The 18,361-nt window shown below is 46.3% G+C and overlaps 2 protein-coding genes across 2 annotated transcripts; both read left to right on the top strand.

Annotated features, from left to right (window-relative positions):
- The first annotated feature begins 141 nt into the window (after window positions 1-141).
- LOC123186177 (BTB/POZ and MATH domain-containing protein 1-like) lies at window positions 142-1,227 on the top strand. Its single transcript, XM_044597961.1, has one exon. The coding sequence runs from the start codon at window positions 209-211 to the stop codon at window positions 1,022-1,024; it is 816 nt and encodes a 271-aa protein (XP_044453896.1). The 5' UTR covers window positions 142-208; the 3' UTR covers window positions 1,025-1,227.
- Window positions 1,228-6,271: 5,044 nt separating this feature from the next.
- LOC123186176 (BTB/POZ and MATH domain-containing protein 2-like) lies at window positions 6,272-7,616 on the top strand. Its single transcript, XM_044597960.1, has one exon. It carries the CDS (start codon window positions 6,372-6,374, stop codon window positions 7,422-7,424), a length of 1,053 nt encoding a protein of 350 aa, XP_044453895.1. The 5' UTR covers window positions 6,272-6,371; the 3' UTR covers window positions 7,425-7,616.
- Window positions 7,617-18,361: the final 10,745 nt, after the last annotated feature.

The raw sequence follows: 18,361 nt of genomic DNA, 5'->3' as shown, positions 1-18,361 counted from the left end.
AAGAAACATGGAAGCAATCGTATAACAGTAAAACTCCGGGGAGGTGCCAAGTCCAGCACCCGTACGGCGCACCACACCTAGAATCATACGAGAACCGCCGATGATATATACGACATCAGAAAAGGAATACCCGTGCGTGCTGGACGGGAGATCGTGGATTGATATTGGCCGGGAACACGTACGTATAGCCGCCGCGTTCTCGTCCGCCATGGCTCACAACGCGGCCGCCGCAGCTGATCACGGCCAAGGCATCCGGACGTCGTCGAGGTGCGTCGTGGACGGCGCGACACACGATTTCGTGGTGATCAACTACCCGCTGCTCGATGGCATGTGCATCCGAAACTGCGTAATCTCCAGTGCGTTCAGGGTCGGCGGCTACGATTGGAGCATCATGTTCTACCCGGACGGAGTGGAAGTAGCCGGCTACGCGTCAGTCTACTTGTGTTATCTCAGCCAGGCCAAGGGCGGGGTGAGGACAAGCTTCACCTTAACCATGCTGGACGATCAAGGCAACGTACATGCAATCAGGCAGGAACCGGGATTCATCTTCGGTGAGAAGGAAACCTGGGGCTATGCCGAATTCGTCGAGAAATCCAAGCTGAGATCGTCATATCTCCTAACGATAAGGTGCGTGCTCGCTGTGATCAAAGAACCACCGTCGGAGTGCAAGAGCAATCTTATCGTGGACCCTCCGCCGGAGCTGCCTGGCCGCCTCCACCGCGCCCTCAAGAACGGGAGAGGCACCGACATCACCCTCCTCGTGGGCGGCAGGGCGTTCAGCGCGCACAAGTTCATGCTGGCCGCGCAGTCGCCGGTCTTCGAAGCTCAGCTCTTTGGCCCGATGGCGCAGAAGGACATGCGGTGGATCAAGGTTGTCGACATGGAGCCGGCCATCTTCGAGATGCTTCTTCACTACATCTACACGGATTCACTGCCGCCGTGTGGCGAAGACAATTACGATACAGCCACGATGCAGCATTTGCTAGTCGCCGCGGACCGGTACGGGCTGGAGAGGTTGTGTTGAAACATGAGCAATTTACCAAATGATTTTATTAGTAGAAATATTAGATAAAACATGACTAATATAACAGTGACAAAACAAGCCATGCAATTTGACAAAGAAAAGGTAAACAACATCTTCATATATGAACTGTAACTGAACATATCTAGAGCAACCAGTATAGCAAGTTGCATATATGAAATAGAGTCTAACATATGTAGGGCAAATACTAGAACAAGGAACTGCAGCAGGGCCTCTAACAGAAAGGAGAAGAATACGTACGGGACAGCAGCAGCAGAAGCGCTGGACTTGGGGTCGGTGTTCTCGCCTGCCATGTCGTCGAGGAGGTCGTGGAGATCGGGGAAGAAGTCGTCATTGGGAAAGTAGTCGTCGGAGTCCGTGATGAAGAAGCCAGTAGTCGCGCGGAGCGCTCCCCAAAAACCTTATCACCCTTCTTCCGTACAGGACTCAAAAGGTGCGGTTCCGGAGGCCTACTGTCCCGACCTGCGGTGCACGCTGCAAGACGGGATGGGGAAGAACGTAGCAACAGCGCAGTGATCGGAACTTTGTGGCGAGAGAAAGAGAAGCTTCTGTTGTATCTTTATGGAAAGGAGCGACCTCTCTTATATAGACACAGGAGAAGGACGCGAAGAGGCTGCGGCGGGAGGTGAAGCAACGAAGGGAGACGAAGCGAACAGGAATGCAATGCATGTATGTCAGTAAAAAAGAAAAAAAATTATATGTGTAGAGAAAAACTGAATGCAACGCATGTCGGACCGTAATTCCTACCCGCGGATACCACAGGCAACCATTCCCATGAAAATGAACATGGATGTACAACAGGACTCAAGTTTCATATCCTAAAATTTCAGATATTTTTTTAATGTTATTTTTATATAGGGGTGTGTGGCACCCGGGTGCTTCAATGCCTTTCCCGTGGTGATGTATCCTATATTGAAGTTATTTTTAAGATATGCATGTTTGTGAAATATTAAGCAAGGCTGCTGAAAGGCGCAAGGGGGTGCAGACGCTGATGAATGAAGCTACAACTTTGGTCTCGCTGTTGTTGATTGTGGCCTGGAGCGTCATGTCACTCCGGCATTGGATCGTTCGCGGTCATGCTGCCACAGGCGAGGACGGTGGAATTAGTGGCGTCACATGATGGTGTCGTCTGATGCAGATCAACCATCAGCTGCCACTTGTGAGGATGATGCGGCGCCACCAGAGAATCTCAGGATTTTGATGGTGCTGATGTCCTTTCCCCGTTAAAGGCTTCGTCATGGTGAGCGGCTCTTGCACATATGCTGTTGCAGGGATTGCGAAAAATGGAGGAGACAACAAAGGATGACTTTGATTGGGTAGTACTTCTCGAGTACCCGCTCTCGAGTTCCAGGGTGAAAACCCTAGGTTCAACCCTAGTTGGTTGTACCTAACAATGACGGCGTTCTTTGCGTCGTTACTCTGATGAAGGCATTGTTTGGAGTTTGCTCGAACTTGATCTTCAGGATGAAAACCCATGGTTTGACCTTTGGTGGTTGAACCCGGCGACGGCGACGCTTATGTGTCGTTTCCTTTCTGGAGGCGTCGATTTTGAAGAACCTTTCTCGTATTCCTTGTGTTGTCAATAGATGATGGGTGCCGATGGTCACCACCATATATTGTCGAATTGCTTCAGGAATTTTTCTTTTTATCACTCCGTCTGCCATAGCTTCGGTCTTGTATGACTTTGCTCCACGCGGACCTGATTATTTATGTGTGTTAGTGTTGGCTGTGTGCATCTTAATTATGCAGAAGCCGGATGTTGTACTCATTATGATTGTATTCTTCAATGCTACATTATGAGTCAATAAAAAAGCATCATTGATCGAAAAACAACTTTGGTCTCGCTCATGGAAGCTACTGCTGGTGGTGCTGCGCATCCGCAGGCGTAGTGTTTAGTGCGGCTCGTGTTTGGTTGTTGCTCCGGATGGTTTTTATGTGTGTTGTTTGTTCACTGCTGTAGACTGTGTTTTCTTCTTGTTAAACAAGTATCTAGGCTAAAAGGTGGTGTCTCAGGCATATTGAAAACCCGGCAACACACACTTTGGGCTGGCCTGATGGCAGTAAAGAAACATTTCTTTCGCTTTGGGTCTTTCGCGATCAAGGATGGGTCGGCGATTCGTTTTTGGGAAGACATCTGGCTAGGCGATGCCAGTCTCCGAAAATAATATTCAGCCTTGTACAACATTTGCTCGTGATAAGAATAATACTATTGCGCAGGTGCTCAATTCATCCTTCCGAATATTTTGTTCAGGCGGGATTTGACTGGCTCCCCGACTTATGTCATCGCATAATCTTTTGAAGTGTGGTTTTTCTACACCCACCCTTGATGCCCCCACGATGCAACCACCCAAGAAAACATATCAAAATATTTTTAAAAAAATCTAAAACTTTGTGAGAATCAGCATCAACAAATGTTAGAGAGGCTTGCCAATTTTGGTGTTCAAATAACATCTAAGGAGCTCTGTACAAAAAGACAAAATTACTGAAAATTTCTCAAAATGTACGTGCATTGTTTGACCAAAATTTGTAATTTTGTTTTTTTGTACAGTTTCCCTCGGATGTCGTTCGATGACCGAACTTGGTGAGCCTCTTTAACATTTGTTGATTATCATTTCCAGAAAGTTTCAGATTTTTTTGAAATGTTTTGATATCTTTTCTTTCGTCGGTGCACCGGGAGAGGCACCGGGAGAGGGTTCAACCACTACTTTCCCAATCCTTTTGTCTCGTCTGGATGCAATTAGCCTCACACAAGGTCGGGATGTGTTTCGCTGGAACCTTATAAAATCAGGGTCTTTCATTGTAGACTCTATGTATCGTATACTCACGCATTCTGAGGTACCGGTGAGTAACAAGAAGAAAATTCGGAGGTCGAAGATACCATGAGAAGTTAAAATTTTCATGTGATATCTCCGTAATGGAGTTGTCCTAACCAAAGACAACCTCGCACGGTGCAATTGGCAAGGGAGTAAGAAGTGTTGCTTTTGTACTCATGATAAGACAACCAGACACCTCTTTTTCCAATGTAACTTTGCACATCCTACGTGGTCAATCATCCAAATAACGTCAAGTTTATATCCGCCCTCACATGTTGCCAATATTTTTGGTCACTGGTTGGACGGTATATCAAATAGGTCCAAAACGCTAAGGGTGCGAGCGTATGCCTTACTATGATCGCTTTGGCTATGTAGAAATGATTTTGTTTTTAATGACAAAAATACCTCTCCTTTGCAGGCTATTTTCTGTTGTACATACTCGCTTTGTACGTGGTCTATACTACAATGAGCGGAGGTCCAACTATTGTTCAAGGCGGTGTGGACGCGGTTGGAGTAGGTGGCTCCGGAGGTTTTTGCCCAACATGGATGGCAGCATAACCTTCGGATTGGTCCATCTCACCTTTCGTCATAGGCACAATGTCGGTCTATAGGACTCTGCTATTGCCGATTTGTCGGCTTTTGTTTTCTTCTGGTTGTCAGACTTTTGGTGTTCGGCTGTGTGCAACCTAGTTATGCAGAGGTCGGGTGTTACTCATAATGCTTTGTATCCACTTGATGCTACATTTTGAGTTAATAAAATCATCTTTTATCGAAAAAACATTACACTGAACTCTACTTTACCAGCAAAAAAATGTAAAAAAAATACTCTGAACACTTCTGTTAGTGGCATTAGTTCTTTTCCCTGTAATGGTCGTTCTCGATGGCAAATCAACCGCAACAGGTTTTCTAGTCCTGCTCCAGCTCTCTCCCCTCTTTCCCTCTTATCTTTAGCTATAATATATCTGGACTAGATCGTATTCCATTAGGCAACTGCTAGGCGTCGGCCAAAGTTTCAGCCGGTCGCGCACCAGACGTTGGATGTGAGCCGCGTGGCCATTGGATTCGGGCCAAAAAAATATATTCGCCAGCCAGCTTTTTCTTCCTCGGCTGGATCCACATCTCCCACTCAGGGTGTGCGGCGCTCTTCCTGTCCCCTTTGGTGGCCATCCTCATCGCCGGTCGCCACCCTCGTCGGTCGTCCTCGTCGCCAGTCCCCACCCTCGTCGGTCGTCCTCGTCGCCGGTCCCCACCCTCGCCGGCCGTCCTCATCGCTGGTCCCCACCCTTCCCGACTGTCCGTCGGTCCCCACCCTCGCCGGCAGTCCTCACTATCGGTCCCCTCCCTCGTTGGTCATCCTCGTCGCAGGTCCCCACCCTTGCCGGCCGTTCTCGTCGTCGCCTTGACACATGCTACAACTGCACTTGCGGTTCCAACTCTCAACGGCGAAGGTTGTAGCTCCGCAACCGCCCCTCGCTATTGATGCTCGCTACACGGAATTGCCTCGACGACGGCCAGCAGCCAGTCAACGCCGTTGAATGGATATAGCAAAAACATTCACCGGTAGTAGCAAAATCCAACTAAGGTTGCACCAAATCGTCGTCACTGCCGCCGCGAGGTCGCAGCTCCGCCTTGATGGATGTAGCAAAAAACTTGGTCGATAGTAGCAAAATCCAACTATGGTTGCAACAAATTATCGTCGCCGCCATAGCGAGGCCGCAGCTCCACCTTGATGGATGTAGCAAAAAACTTCACAGATAGTAGCAAAATCCAGCTATGGTTGCAGCTTTTCCTCGTTGAGCAGTGTCCGTTAAAGCTTTCTATATCTATGGTTGAAGCTTTTCTCAACAACTGTTGAAGCTGTTTTAGATGACAGTTGCAACACTTGTATATGCGCGGGTCCGGCCATGGTGGCAGACAGGCATGGCATATCCTTGCTGGTTCCAAAATTTCCCGGCATGTTTGCAGCCCCCATGGTCACCTTCGGTCACCGCCGTCAGGCACACTTGGCCGCCGTGGTTGCAGCATGTGGTCACCGCCATGGGAGCACGGCGAAAGAGCTCGTGGTGGCTCGGTCGCAACACGGGGAAAAGATGGGGATGCGGCGCCTGTGGAGAAATACGGCTGGAGGTAGGGGATGGAGGCGTGTAGGGAACGAGGCGGTCGCGCGGGGCCTAGTGCGTACGCCCGTCTTGCACGTTGAACCCAGCGTGGCGTGCTTATTGCAAAGTAATGGAGGGTGTGTGTGTGTTAATGCCCGGTTGGAAAAGCGGTAAACAATCGTGCTAAACTAGAACTCCGAGAGGAATCCAAGTCCAACATCAATCGTGGAAGGCAAACGCAAAGTCAGTTGGGGAAGGTTACGACACGACTAGCTTAATCGGGATGATTTCCGAAAGGAAACATGTTTCTACTGTAAAGTACTCCAACCACTAACAATCCTCTCCATGTATATATACGGTGACTCCCGGAAAAAGGATCGTTGATCAACAGCAGGAACACCCGCGTTTACGTTAGCCATGGCGCAGGTTAACGCGGCCGCTGCGGTTGATCACGGCGAAGGCCTCCGGGTAGCCGAGACGTCGTCGAGGTGCGTGACGGAGGGCGCGACGCACGATTTCGTGGTGACCAACTACCCGCTGCTCGACGGCATGGGCTTCGGGAGGTACATTAGGTCGAGCACGTTCACCGTCGGCGGCTACGATTGGAACATCAGGTTCTACCCGGACGGAGGCAAGGAGGACGCTGCCGGCAACGCGGGGGCCTACTTGTGTTGTCTTTGCCAGCTGGCCAAGTACGAGGTGAGGGCAATGTTCACATTAACCATGCTGGACGATCAAGGCCATGTACAAGAGACCAGGCAGGTAGGGAGTCACGTCTTCTCTCCAGAATCCTCCACTGGCTTTGGCTTTAACAAATTCGTCGAGAAATCGAAGCTGAGATCGTCGTCTCACCTCTTGACGCTGAGGTGCGTCGTCGCCGTGATCAAAGAACCGCCCGCGGAGTGCAGGACGAGCCTTGCCGCGGCCCCTCCGACGGAGCTTCCCGGCCAGCTCGAGCGCACCCTCAAGGACGGGATAGGCGCGGACGTCACCATCCTCGTGGGAGGCCGGCGGTTCAGGGCGCACAGGTTCATGCTGGCCATGCGGGCGCCGCTTCTCGACGCTCAGATCTTTGGTCCGACGATGGAGGTCGCCGACATGGAGCCGGACATCTTCCAGATCCTTCTTCACTACGTCTACACGGACTCGTTGCCGCCGTGCGACGGCCAAGGTTATAGCACCGCCGCAGTGGAGCACTTGCTGGCCGCAGCTGATCGGTACGGGCTAGGCAGGCTGAAGGCGATGTGCCAAGGAGAGTTGTGCGGGCGCATTGATGCTAATACCGTCATGGCCACATTGGCACTGGCGGATCAGTATATATGTGAGCGGCTCAAGGATGCCTGCCTCGAGTTTCTGTCGTCAGAGGAATCAATGATTGCAGTCATCGCGACCGACAGGTTCAAACACCTCATCAAAAGTTTCCCCATGCTTGATTTGGAAAAGAGCCCCGAGGACCTCGCCAGGAAGTAATCAAAGCCAGAAGTAGTTTCCATGGAGCAGATTTTTTTTTTTTGTAAATATAAATCATCTCTTGTAGAGGTTGGTTGACAGGTAGAGTACTAGAACATTTTGTCATATTTACCATATATTAGTTCCCGCACTAATCCTGCCACTAAAATTGCTCCAGTCCTAAGAAAATGAAGAAAGTTGAATATACTTTTAGCTTGCAATTCCCGAATTTACAAACAGAACAAATGATTTACGATAGAACTACTCTCGCACTCCATGTTTATTGTACACCCTCATACTAGGCGTCAAATTTTAACCATCTATATAACCAACAAAATATAAAATATTATATGTTACAAAAATTACATTGTTGGATTTGTATTTAAAAGAGATTTTCCTTGGTACAATTCTTGTCACATAATTGCTTACATTTTACTGTCACTTAAATTTAAAAATCTTTTACAGTACCCTTAGTTTAATATGGTCCATCCGTTCTCTCAGATCCGACGGATATACTTAAAGGGTACTCCACTGTAAGCATTAAGGAGTACTACAACTGAAAATCAGGGAGTACCTAATTCTAAGGGTAGATTCGTCATTTAGGAGAGTCAAACTCAGGATATGGATTCATGTATTTTTGTAAATAAATTAATGACTATGATATGTTTTTTCGAGAGTACGCCTAAGCGTACCATATTTTTATAGAAGGCAGAAGTTGAATTACAAGACACCACAACTTATTGAACAACAAGTGTAGCAATCACTCCACACCCAAGCTAATCAAAAGATTAGCCACCACAACAAGTACAAACACAACGCAAAGGGCCTGTCCTAAACCAATCATCTAGCCGCGTCACACAAACGCCAAACACTACAAAGAGCAACAACTTCAGCCGGCCATACTTTGCCAACGCACTATCCACCCTTGAATGCCTAAAAGGAGACAACAAGTGGATATCGGGACTCGGTCAGGACCGGAAAAAGCCATCCTCTTGGAGCACCGGCAGCTGTGTACTTAGCGCCCATGAAGATCAACTCGAACCAGCAGCAAGCACCGGAGAACCACCTCACATGACCATAAGGCCAAGTCTCCACCCTCGATGCTCTCAACAGAGTAACGACGCCAAACGCCGCCATCGCCGATCCTGCAACGGACCAAGACTTTCGCCCGGAGACCCCAACCTGATCAAGAAGGGGAGATGCCGACACACCTTGACGACGCCTCCAAGGAGGAAAACGGCACCACGGGCGCCGTCGTCGTCAGCTCCGACCGAAGACGAGCAGGATTTTCATCCAAACCGTCGCACCTCTCCCACCCCTACCACCGGATTTGGCCACATAGTCGATGTAGGGGCGCACCGCCGCAGCCGCAGCACCTCGCTGTCATGATCAAACCGCCATGGAACACCGACCCCTCGCACGGCCGAGAGCACGCAGACCACCATCCAACTCCTACACGGTCGAAGAAGACAACTCCAGACCAGCACCACCAAGATCCACAGGCACCGCAGGCAAGGGCTGGACTTGCCGCTCCTGGCAGCCAGCCGCTGCCGCGATTCAGTCGCAGGGACTCACGCGGGACTCCAGCGCACCTCCACCATGGCGCTCCCTGCCGCGAGAATGACTATGATATGTTATTCTTGCAATCAGATCTATCTTGCATGCATGCACCGATATGATAATTGTGGCAAGTTATTTGCGTGGGTGAGAGTAAATCCGGGGAGAGAGAGTTATGATTTGGAGATGGATCCTCTAACATCATGAAGGGATGTCATGAAGCTACGGTGTAATTTCAGTGCAAAACAAAGAAGGGATGTCACGGGCACTGTAGCAAAGACACTACGCGCAATTACTGTTCATAAAAATAAAATCTGAAATTAATTTTATTGTACCATAATTTTGTTTGTATGTAATTTTTGTAAATGTATACAGTAGATTTGTAATTTGCAAATTAATTCAAGTCATTTTAGGTTTAATCATATGGATGTGAAGAAGGGATGTTAGAGTACTGTAGCTTCCCTACATCCCTTCGTGATGTTAGAGGATCTCGTTCCGATTGATTCATCCATTATCAGGCAGATCTGGGAGCGACCTGATTTTGGAATTAGCATCATTCGACTTGATTAATCCCTATTTCTTTGCTTCATTGGTCTAGAGAAACACAAAATCATGCAGCCAGGAACAATCCAAAATAAGTATTTCTTAATCAGGTCAGCTGCGATCAATACTCCCGATTCTATCGTCGCAACACCCTTGATTGAAAATGGGAATTAGTAATAAGTAACAGGCAATGGCGGCTGATTCAATCGCAATGGCGCCGGCCGATTCGTCGTAACGGTGATAGCCGATTCAGAGTGAAGCGGGCGGCGGCTGATTGGATCGTTGTGGGGGTTTCAGAAATTGAGCAGGCGTAAGTTAATCAAAAACAAATTTCTATAGTACCTTTTAATATCAGCGGATGAATTTAGTTGGTACTCCACCGGGCCCTTAGGGAGTACCAGGGTACCGTAAATAACAAGAGGGGCCTATTCAACCGAGCGAAGGGAGTAGAATATAACTTATGGCAGTGGAATCATTTAAAAATAATTTGCAGATTGAAGCTATGGCTAGGTGGAGTAAAAACAAACTCCAACCTGATCCAAATAGTGATCTTCAAGCTACAACAGCGACCATGTCCACACCAATGATCTCTTGATATGAAAAGTACAACGAGAGAGATTGTTCAACAACAACACCTTAGAAAGGAAAATACGCTCAAGTGCTACCATCGCCAGAACCAACCACCGAAAGTTAAATCCTAATTAAGTTTTCATCTTGAAGATCAAATTTGAGCAATGTCTTTAACAAGGTAACAACGCAAAAAACTTTGCCATTGCCAGATAGAACCAGTTAGAGTCATACATCGGGTTTTCATCTCGAAGCTCGAGAATGATATTTGAGAAGCACAACCAAAACGAAGTCACCCTGTATTGCCACCACCACTTGTGTAGAACAGTCACAATATGAGATGCCATGTAAGTGAAGACCATGCTCGCACAAGCAGGCAGTCGAGCAGTGATAAGAGCCGGTTGCCACGAATGGCTCCAAACAGCGAAGGTCGCTGTCAAAATCCCAATTTCAAGACACTCCGGCAATCATGCATTGTCCTCATGCTCCGCCAGTTCTCGTCCGTGGTGGAAAAATCAGTTGGCAAAACATACTCGTCGTTGCCGCCTGACGTAAAGATCAGAGAAACCTGCCCCGTCGCGGCAGTTGCCTAGAAACGTAAGACGACGACGTCACGAGTGGAGCGATCATAAGCTACATATATTTGTCTGAACGGGATATCGCTACAGATAATAAGCTCCCTCGAAATGGAGCGATCTGGTGCATCGCGGTGTTTAAGGCGGTATGTGGGCCCTGTTTTGGGTATGGTCAGTTGTAAATGGGCTTTTTGACTCATGGCATGTGAGGCCTCGTTTACCCTACGTGTCGCTGATTCCTCCTATTCCGTCGTGCCCTCCAGAGATTGCATAGGCGGCGGCGGCTGTGCGGGCTTGCCCTCTTCTTTGTTTCGCAGAGAGGGCGGCGGTGTTCTTGCTGTTGCGTGTGCTGTCCCCAGAGTCTTCTTCCTCGCATTGGCATCTCTGATCTGCTGGGTGGGTGGTGGCCACTGTTGGGGACGTAGCATGCAATTTCAAAAAAAATTCTACGCTCACGCAAGATCTATCTAGGAGATGCATAGCAACGAGACGGGGAGAGTGTGTCCACGTACCCTTGTAGACCGAAAGCGGAAGCATTATGTTAACGCGGTTGATGTAGTCGAACGTCTACACGATCCAACGATCCAAGTACCGAACGTACGGCACCTCCGTGTTCAGCACACATTCAGCTCGATGACATCCCTCAAGCTCTTGATCCAGTAGAGGGTCGAGGGAGAGTTCCGTCAGCATGACGGCGTGGCGACGGTCTTGGTGATGTGATCCGTGTAGGGCTTCGCCTAAGCACTACGACGCTATGACCTGAGGAGCAAACTGTGAAGGGGGGCACCGCACACGGCTAAGCCAAATCTTGGTGTGCCTTTGGGGTGCCCCCTGCCCACGTATATAAAGGACGGGGAGGAGGAGGCCGGCCCTAGGAGGAGGCGCGCCATGGGGGAGTCCTACTTGGACTCCTAGCCCAAGTAGGATTCGGCCCCCCTTCCTTCCAATGTAGAGGGGGAAAGAGGAAAGGGGGAGAGGGAGAAGGAAAGGGGGGCCGCGCCCCCCAACCCTAGTCCAATTCAGTTTGGGCTTGGGGGGGGGGGGGCGCCCCACCTTATGTGGCAGCCTCCCTCTCTCTACTATGGCCCAATAGGCCCATTAACTTTCTCGTGGGGGTTCCGATAGCCTCTCGGTAATTCGATAAATCCCCGAACCTCCCCGGAACCATTCCGGTGTCCGTATACAACCTTCCAATATATGAATCTTTACCTCTCGACCATTTCGAGACTCCTCGTCATGTCCGTGATCTCATCTGGGAATCAGAACAAACTTCGGTCACCAAAACACATAACTCATAATACAAATTGTCATCGAACGTTAAGCGTGCGGACCCTACGGGTTCGAGAACTATGTAGACATGACCGAGGCACATCTCCGGTCAATAACCAATAGCGGAACCTGGATGCTCATATTGGTTCCTACATATTCTACGAAGATCTTTATCGGTCAAACCGCATAACAACATACATTGTTCCCTTTGTCATCGGTATGTTACTTGCCCGAGATTCGATCGTCGGTATCATCATACCTAGTTCAATCTCGTTACCGACAAGTATCTTTACTCGTTCCGTAATGCATCATTCGTAACTATCTCATTACTTACATTGCGTGCAAGGCTTATAGTGATATGCATTACCGAGAGGGCCCAGAGATACCTCTTCGACACTCGGAGTGACAAATCCTATTCTTGATCTATGCCAACTCAACAAGTACCTTCGGAGATACATGTAGAGCATCTTTATAATCACCCAGTTATGTTGTGACGTTTGGTAGCACACAAGGCATTCCTCCGGTATCTGGGAGTTGCATAATCTCATAGTCGGAGGAATATGTATTTGACATGAAGAAAGCAATAGCAGTAAAACTGAACGATCATTATGCGAAGCTAACGGATGGGTCTTGTCCATCACATCATTATCCTAATGATGTGATCCCATTCATCAAATGACAACACATGTCTATGGTTATGAAACTTAACCATCTTTGATTAACGAGCTTGTCTAGTAGAGGCTTACTAGGGACACGGTGTTATGTCTATGTATTCACACATGTATCAAGTTTCCTATTAATACAATTCTAGAATGAATAATAAACATTTATCATGATATAAGGGAATATAAAATAACAACTTTATTATTGCCTCTAGGGCATATTTCCTTCAGTCTCCCACTTGCACTAGAGTCAATAATCTAGTTCACATCGCCATGTGATTTAACACCGATAGTTCACATCATCATGTGATTAACACCCATAGTTCACATCGCCATGTGACCAACATCCAAAGGGTTTACTAGAGTTAATAATCTAGTTCACATCGCCATGTGATTAAAACCCAAAGAGTACTAAGGTGTGATCATGTTTTGCTTTGTGCGAAAAGTTTAGTCAATGGGTCTGTCACATTCAGATCTGTATGTATTTTGGAAATTTCTATGTCTACAATGCTCTGCATGGAGCTACTCTAGCTAATTGCTCCCACTTTCAATACGCATCCAGATTAACTTTGAGTCATCTGGATTAGTGCCAAAGCTTGCATCGACATACCTCTTTATGATGAACTCTTTATCACCTCCATAATCGAGAAATATTTCCTTAGTCCTCCAGTTACTAAGGATAATTTTGACCACTATCTGGTGATCTACTTCTGGATCACTATTGTACCTCCTTGCCAAACTCATGGCAAGGTACACAGCATGTTTGGTACACAACATGGCATACTTTAGAGAACCTATGGCTGAGGCATAGGGAATGACTTTCATTCTCTCTATATTTTTCTGCCGTGGTCGGGCTTTGAGTCTTACTCAACTTCACACCTTACAAATCAGGCAAGAACTCCTTCTTTGACCGATCCATTTTGAACTACTTCAAAATCTTATCAAGGTATGTACTAATCAAAAGTCTTATCAAGCGTCTTGATCTATCTCTATAGATCTTGGTGCCCAATATGTAAGCAGCTTCATCGAGGTATTTTATTGAAAAACTCCTTTTAAACAGTCCTTTATGCTTTCCAGAAAATTCTACACCATTTCTGATCAACAATATGTCATTCACATATACTTATCAGAAATGTTGTAGTGCTCCCACTCACTTTCTTGTAAATACAACCTTCACCTTAAGTCTGTATAAAACCATATGCTTTGATCACCTTATCAAAGCGTATATTCCAACTCCGAGATGCTTGCACCAGTCCATACATGGATCGATGGAGCTTGCACACTTTGTTAGCACCTTTAGGATCGACAAAACCTTTTGGTTGCATCATATACAACTCTTCTTTCAGAAATCCATTAAGGAATATAGTTTTGATGTCCATTTGCCAGATTTCATAAATGCGACAATTGCTAACATGATTCAAACAGACTTAGCATCGCTACGGGTGAGAAAGTCTCGTTGTAGTCAACTCCTTGAACTTGTCGAAAACCTATCGTGATAAGTCGATCTTTGTATACAATGACATTACCATCAGCGTTTGTCTTCCTCTTGAAGATCCATTTATTCTCTATGGCTTGCCGATCATCGGGCAAGTCAACCAAAGTCCATACTTTGTTCTCATACATGGATCCCATCTCAGATTTCATGGCCTCAAGCCATTTTGCAGAATCTAGGCTCATCATCGCTTCCTCATAGTTCGTAGGTTTGTGATGGTCTAGTAACATGACTTCCAGAACAGGATTACCGTACCACTTTGGTGCGGAACATACTCTGGTTGACCTACGAGGTTCTGTAGTAACTTGATCTGAAGTTTCATGATCATCATCATTAGCTTCCTCTCTAGTTGGTGTAGGCATCACGGGAACGGTTTTCTGTGTTGAGCTACTTTCCAATTCGAGAGAAGGTACAATTACCTCATCAAGTTCTATTTTCCTCCCACTCACTTTTTTCGAGAGAAACTCCTTCTCTAGAAAGGACCCATTCTTAGCAACAAAGATCTTGCCTTAAGGTGTACCCAACAGTATCTTTTGGGTATACTATGAAGACACACTTCTCCGATTTGGGTTCGAGCTTATCAAGCTGAAGCTTTTTCACATAAGCATCGCAACCCCAAACTTTAAGAAATGACAACTTTGGTTTCTTGCCAAACCATAGTTCATACGGTGTTGTCTCAACGGATTTAGACGGTGCCCTATTTAATGTGAATGCAGATGTATCTAATGCATAACCCCAAAATGATAGTGGTAAATTGGTAAGAGACATCATAGATCGCACCATATCTAATAAAGTACAGTTACGACGTTCAGACACACCATTACGCTGTGGTGTTCCAGGTGGCGTGAGTTGCGAAACTATTCTACATTGTTTTAAATGAAGACCAAACTCGTACCTCAAATATTCGCCTCCGTGATGAGATCGTAGAAACTTTATTTTCTTATTACGATGATTCTCTACTTCACTCCAAAATTCTTTGAACTTTTCAAATGTTTCAGACTTGTGTTTCATCAAGTAGATATACCCATATCTGCTCAAATCATCTGTGAATGTCAGAAAATAACGATACCCGCCGCGAGCCTCAACACTCATCGGACCGCATACAACGGTATGCATTATTTCCAATAAGTCATTGGCTCGCTCCATTGTTCCAGAGAACGGAGTTTTAGTCATCTTGCCCATGAGGCATGGTTCGCAAGCATCGAATGATTCATAATCAAGTGATTCCAAAAGTCCATCAGCATGGAGTTTCTTCATTTGCTTTACACCAATATAACCTAAACGGCAGTGCCACAAGTATGTTGCACTATCATTATCAACTTTGCATCTTTTGGCATCAATATTATGAATATGTGTATCACTATGATCGAGATTCAATAAACCATTCACCTTGGGTGTATGACCATAGAAGTTTTATTCATGTAAATAGAATAACAATTATTCTCTGACTTAAATGAATAATCGTATTGCAATAAACACGATCCAATCTTGTTCATGCTCAACGCAAACACCAAATAACATTTATTTAGGTTTAACACTAATCCCGAAAGTACAGGGAGTGTGCGATGATGATCATATCAATATTGGAACTACTTCCAACACACATCGTGATCTCACCCTCAACTAGTCTCCGTTTATTCTGCAACTCCTATTTCGAGTTACTAATCTTAGCAACCGAACAGGTATGAACTACCCAGGGGCTACCACGAACACTAGTGAGGTACACATCAATAACATGTATATCAAATATACCTTTGTCCACTTTGCCATCCTTCTTACCCGCCAAATATTTGGGGTAGTTTTGCTTTTAGTGATCATTTCCTTTGAAGTAGAAGCACTTAGTTTCAAGCTTGGGTCTAGCTTTGGTGTTTTTCTCGGGAGTGATAACTTGCTTGCCATTCTTTTTTAAGTTTCCTTTTCTATTCCGTTGCCCTTTTCTTGAAACTAGTGGTCTTGTTAACCATCAACAATTGATGCTCTTTCTTGATTTCTACCTTCGTTGATTTCCGCATCACGAAGAGCTCGGGAATCGTTTTCGTCATCCCTTGCATATTATAGTTTATCACGGAGTTCCAGTAACTTGGTGATAGTGACTAGAGAACTCTGTCGATCACTATCTTATCTGGAAGATTAACTCCCACTTGATTCAAGCGACTGTAGTACTCAGACATTCTGAGCACATGCTCACTGGTTGAGCTATTCTCCTCCATCTTGTAGGCAAAGTAATTTTCAGAGGTCTCATACCTCTCGACACGGGCATGAGTCTGAAATACTAATTTCAACTCTTGGAACATCTCATATGCTCCGTGGCGTTCAAAACGTTTTTGAAGTCCCGGTTCTAAGCCGTAAATCATGGCGCACTAAACTATCAAGTAGTCATCATACCGAGCTTGCCAAACGTTCATAACGTCTGCATCTGCTCCTACAATAGGTCTGTCACCTAGCGGTCCATCAAGGACATAATTCTTCTGTGCAGCAATGAGGATAATCCTCAGATCACGGATCCAGTCCACATCATTGCTACTATCATCTTTCATTTTTTCTCTAGGAGCATATCAAAAATATATAGGAGCTATATCTTGAGCTATTGATCTACAACATAGATATGCAAATACTATCAGGACTAAGTTCATGATAAACTAAAGTTCAATTAATCAAATTACTTAAGAACTCCCACTTAGATAGACATCCCTGAAGTCATCTAAATGATCACGTGATCCAAATCAACTAAACCATGTCCGATCATCACATGAGATGGAGTAGTCTTCAATGGTGAACATCTCTATGTTGATCATATCTACTATATGATTCACATTCGACCTTTCGATCTCCAGTGTTCCGAGGCCATGTCTGTACATGCTAGGCTCGTCAAGTTTAACCCGAGTATTCTGCATGTGAAAAACTGTCTTGCACCCATTGTATGTGAACGTTGAGCCTATCACACCCGATCATCACGTGGTGTCTCAGCATGAAGAACTTTCGCAATGGTGCATACCCAGGGAGAACACTTGTACCTTGAAATTTTAGTAAGGGATCGTCTTATAATGCTACCGTCATTCTAAGGAAAATAAGATGCATAAAAAGATAAACATCACATGCAATCAAAATATGTGACATGATATGGCCATCATCATCTTGTGCGTTTGATCTCCATCTCCAAAGCATCATCATGATCTCCATCATCACCGGCTTGACACCATGATCTTCATCGTAGCGTCGTGGTCATCTCGCCAACTATTGCTTCTACTACTATCGCTAACTCATAGTGATAAAGTAAAGCAATTACATGGTGTTCGCAATTCATACAATAAAGAGACAACCATAAGGCTCCTGCCGGTTGCCGATAATTTACAAAACATGATCATCTCATACAATAATGTATAACTCATCACGTCTTGACCATATCATGTCACAACATGCCCTGCAAAAACAAGTTAGACGTCCTCTACTTTGTTGTTGCAAGTTTTACGTGGCTGCTACGGGCTTCTAGCAAGAACCGTTCTTACCTACGCATCAAAACCACAATGATTTTTCGTCAAGTGTGAAGTTTTAACCTTCAACAAGGACCAGTCGTAGTCAAACTCGATTCAACTATAGTTGGAGAAACACACACCCACCAGCCACGTGTGTGCAAAGCACGTCAGTAGAACCAGTCTCATGAGCGTGGTCATTTAATGTCGGTCCGGGCCGCTTCATTCAAAATTAGACGTTGGTGGTAAGGAGTATGACTATTATCGCCCACAACTCTTTGTGTTCTACTCGTGCATATCATCTACGCATAGACCTGGCTCATGATGGCAATGTTGGGGACGTAGCATGCAATTTCAAAAAAATTCCTATGCTCACGCAAGATCTATCTAGGAGATGCATAGCAATGAGACTGGGAGAGTGTCTCCATGTACCCTTGTAGACCCATAGCGGCAGCGTTATGTTAGCGTGGTTGATGTAGTCGAATGTCTTCACGATCCAACCGATCGAAGTACCGAATGTACGGCACCTCCGCATTCAGCACACGTTCCTCTTGATGACGTCCCTCGAGCTCTTGACCTAGTAGAGGGTCGAGGGAGAGTTCCATCAGGACGACAGCGTGGCGACGGTGTTGGTGATGTGATCCACGCAGGGCTTCGCCTAAGCACTACGACGCTATGACCCGAGGAGCAAACTGTAGAGGGGGGCACCGCACACGGCTAAGCCAAATCTTGGTGTGCCTTTGGGGTGGTCCCTGCCCACGTATATAAAGGAGGGAGGAGGAGGAGGCCGGCCCTAGGAGGAGGCGCGCCATGGGGGGAGTCC

The sequence above is a fragment of the Triticum aestivum genome, chromosome 2A (assembly GCF_018294505.1).
Source record: "Triticum aestivum cultivar Chinese Spring chromosome 2A, IWGSC CS RefSeq v2.1, whole genome shotgun sequence".
NCBI classification, from domain to species: Eukaryota; Viridiplantae; Streptophyta; class Magnoliopsida; order Poales; family Poaceae; genus Triticum; species Triticum aestivum.
This window is presented reverse-complemented; position numbering and strand designations above follow the sequence as displayed.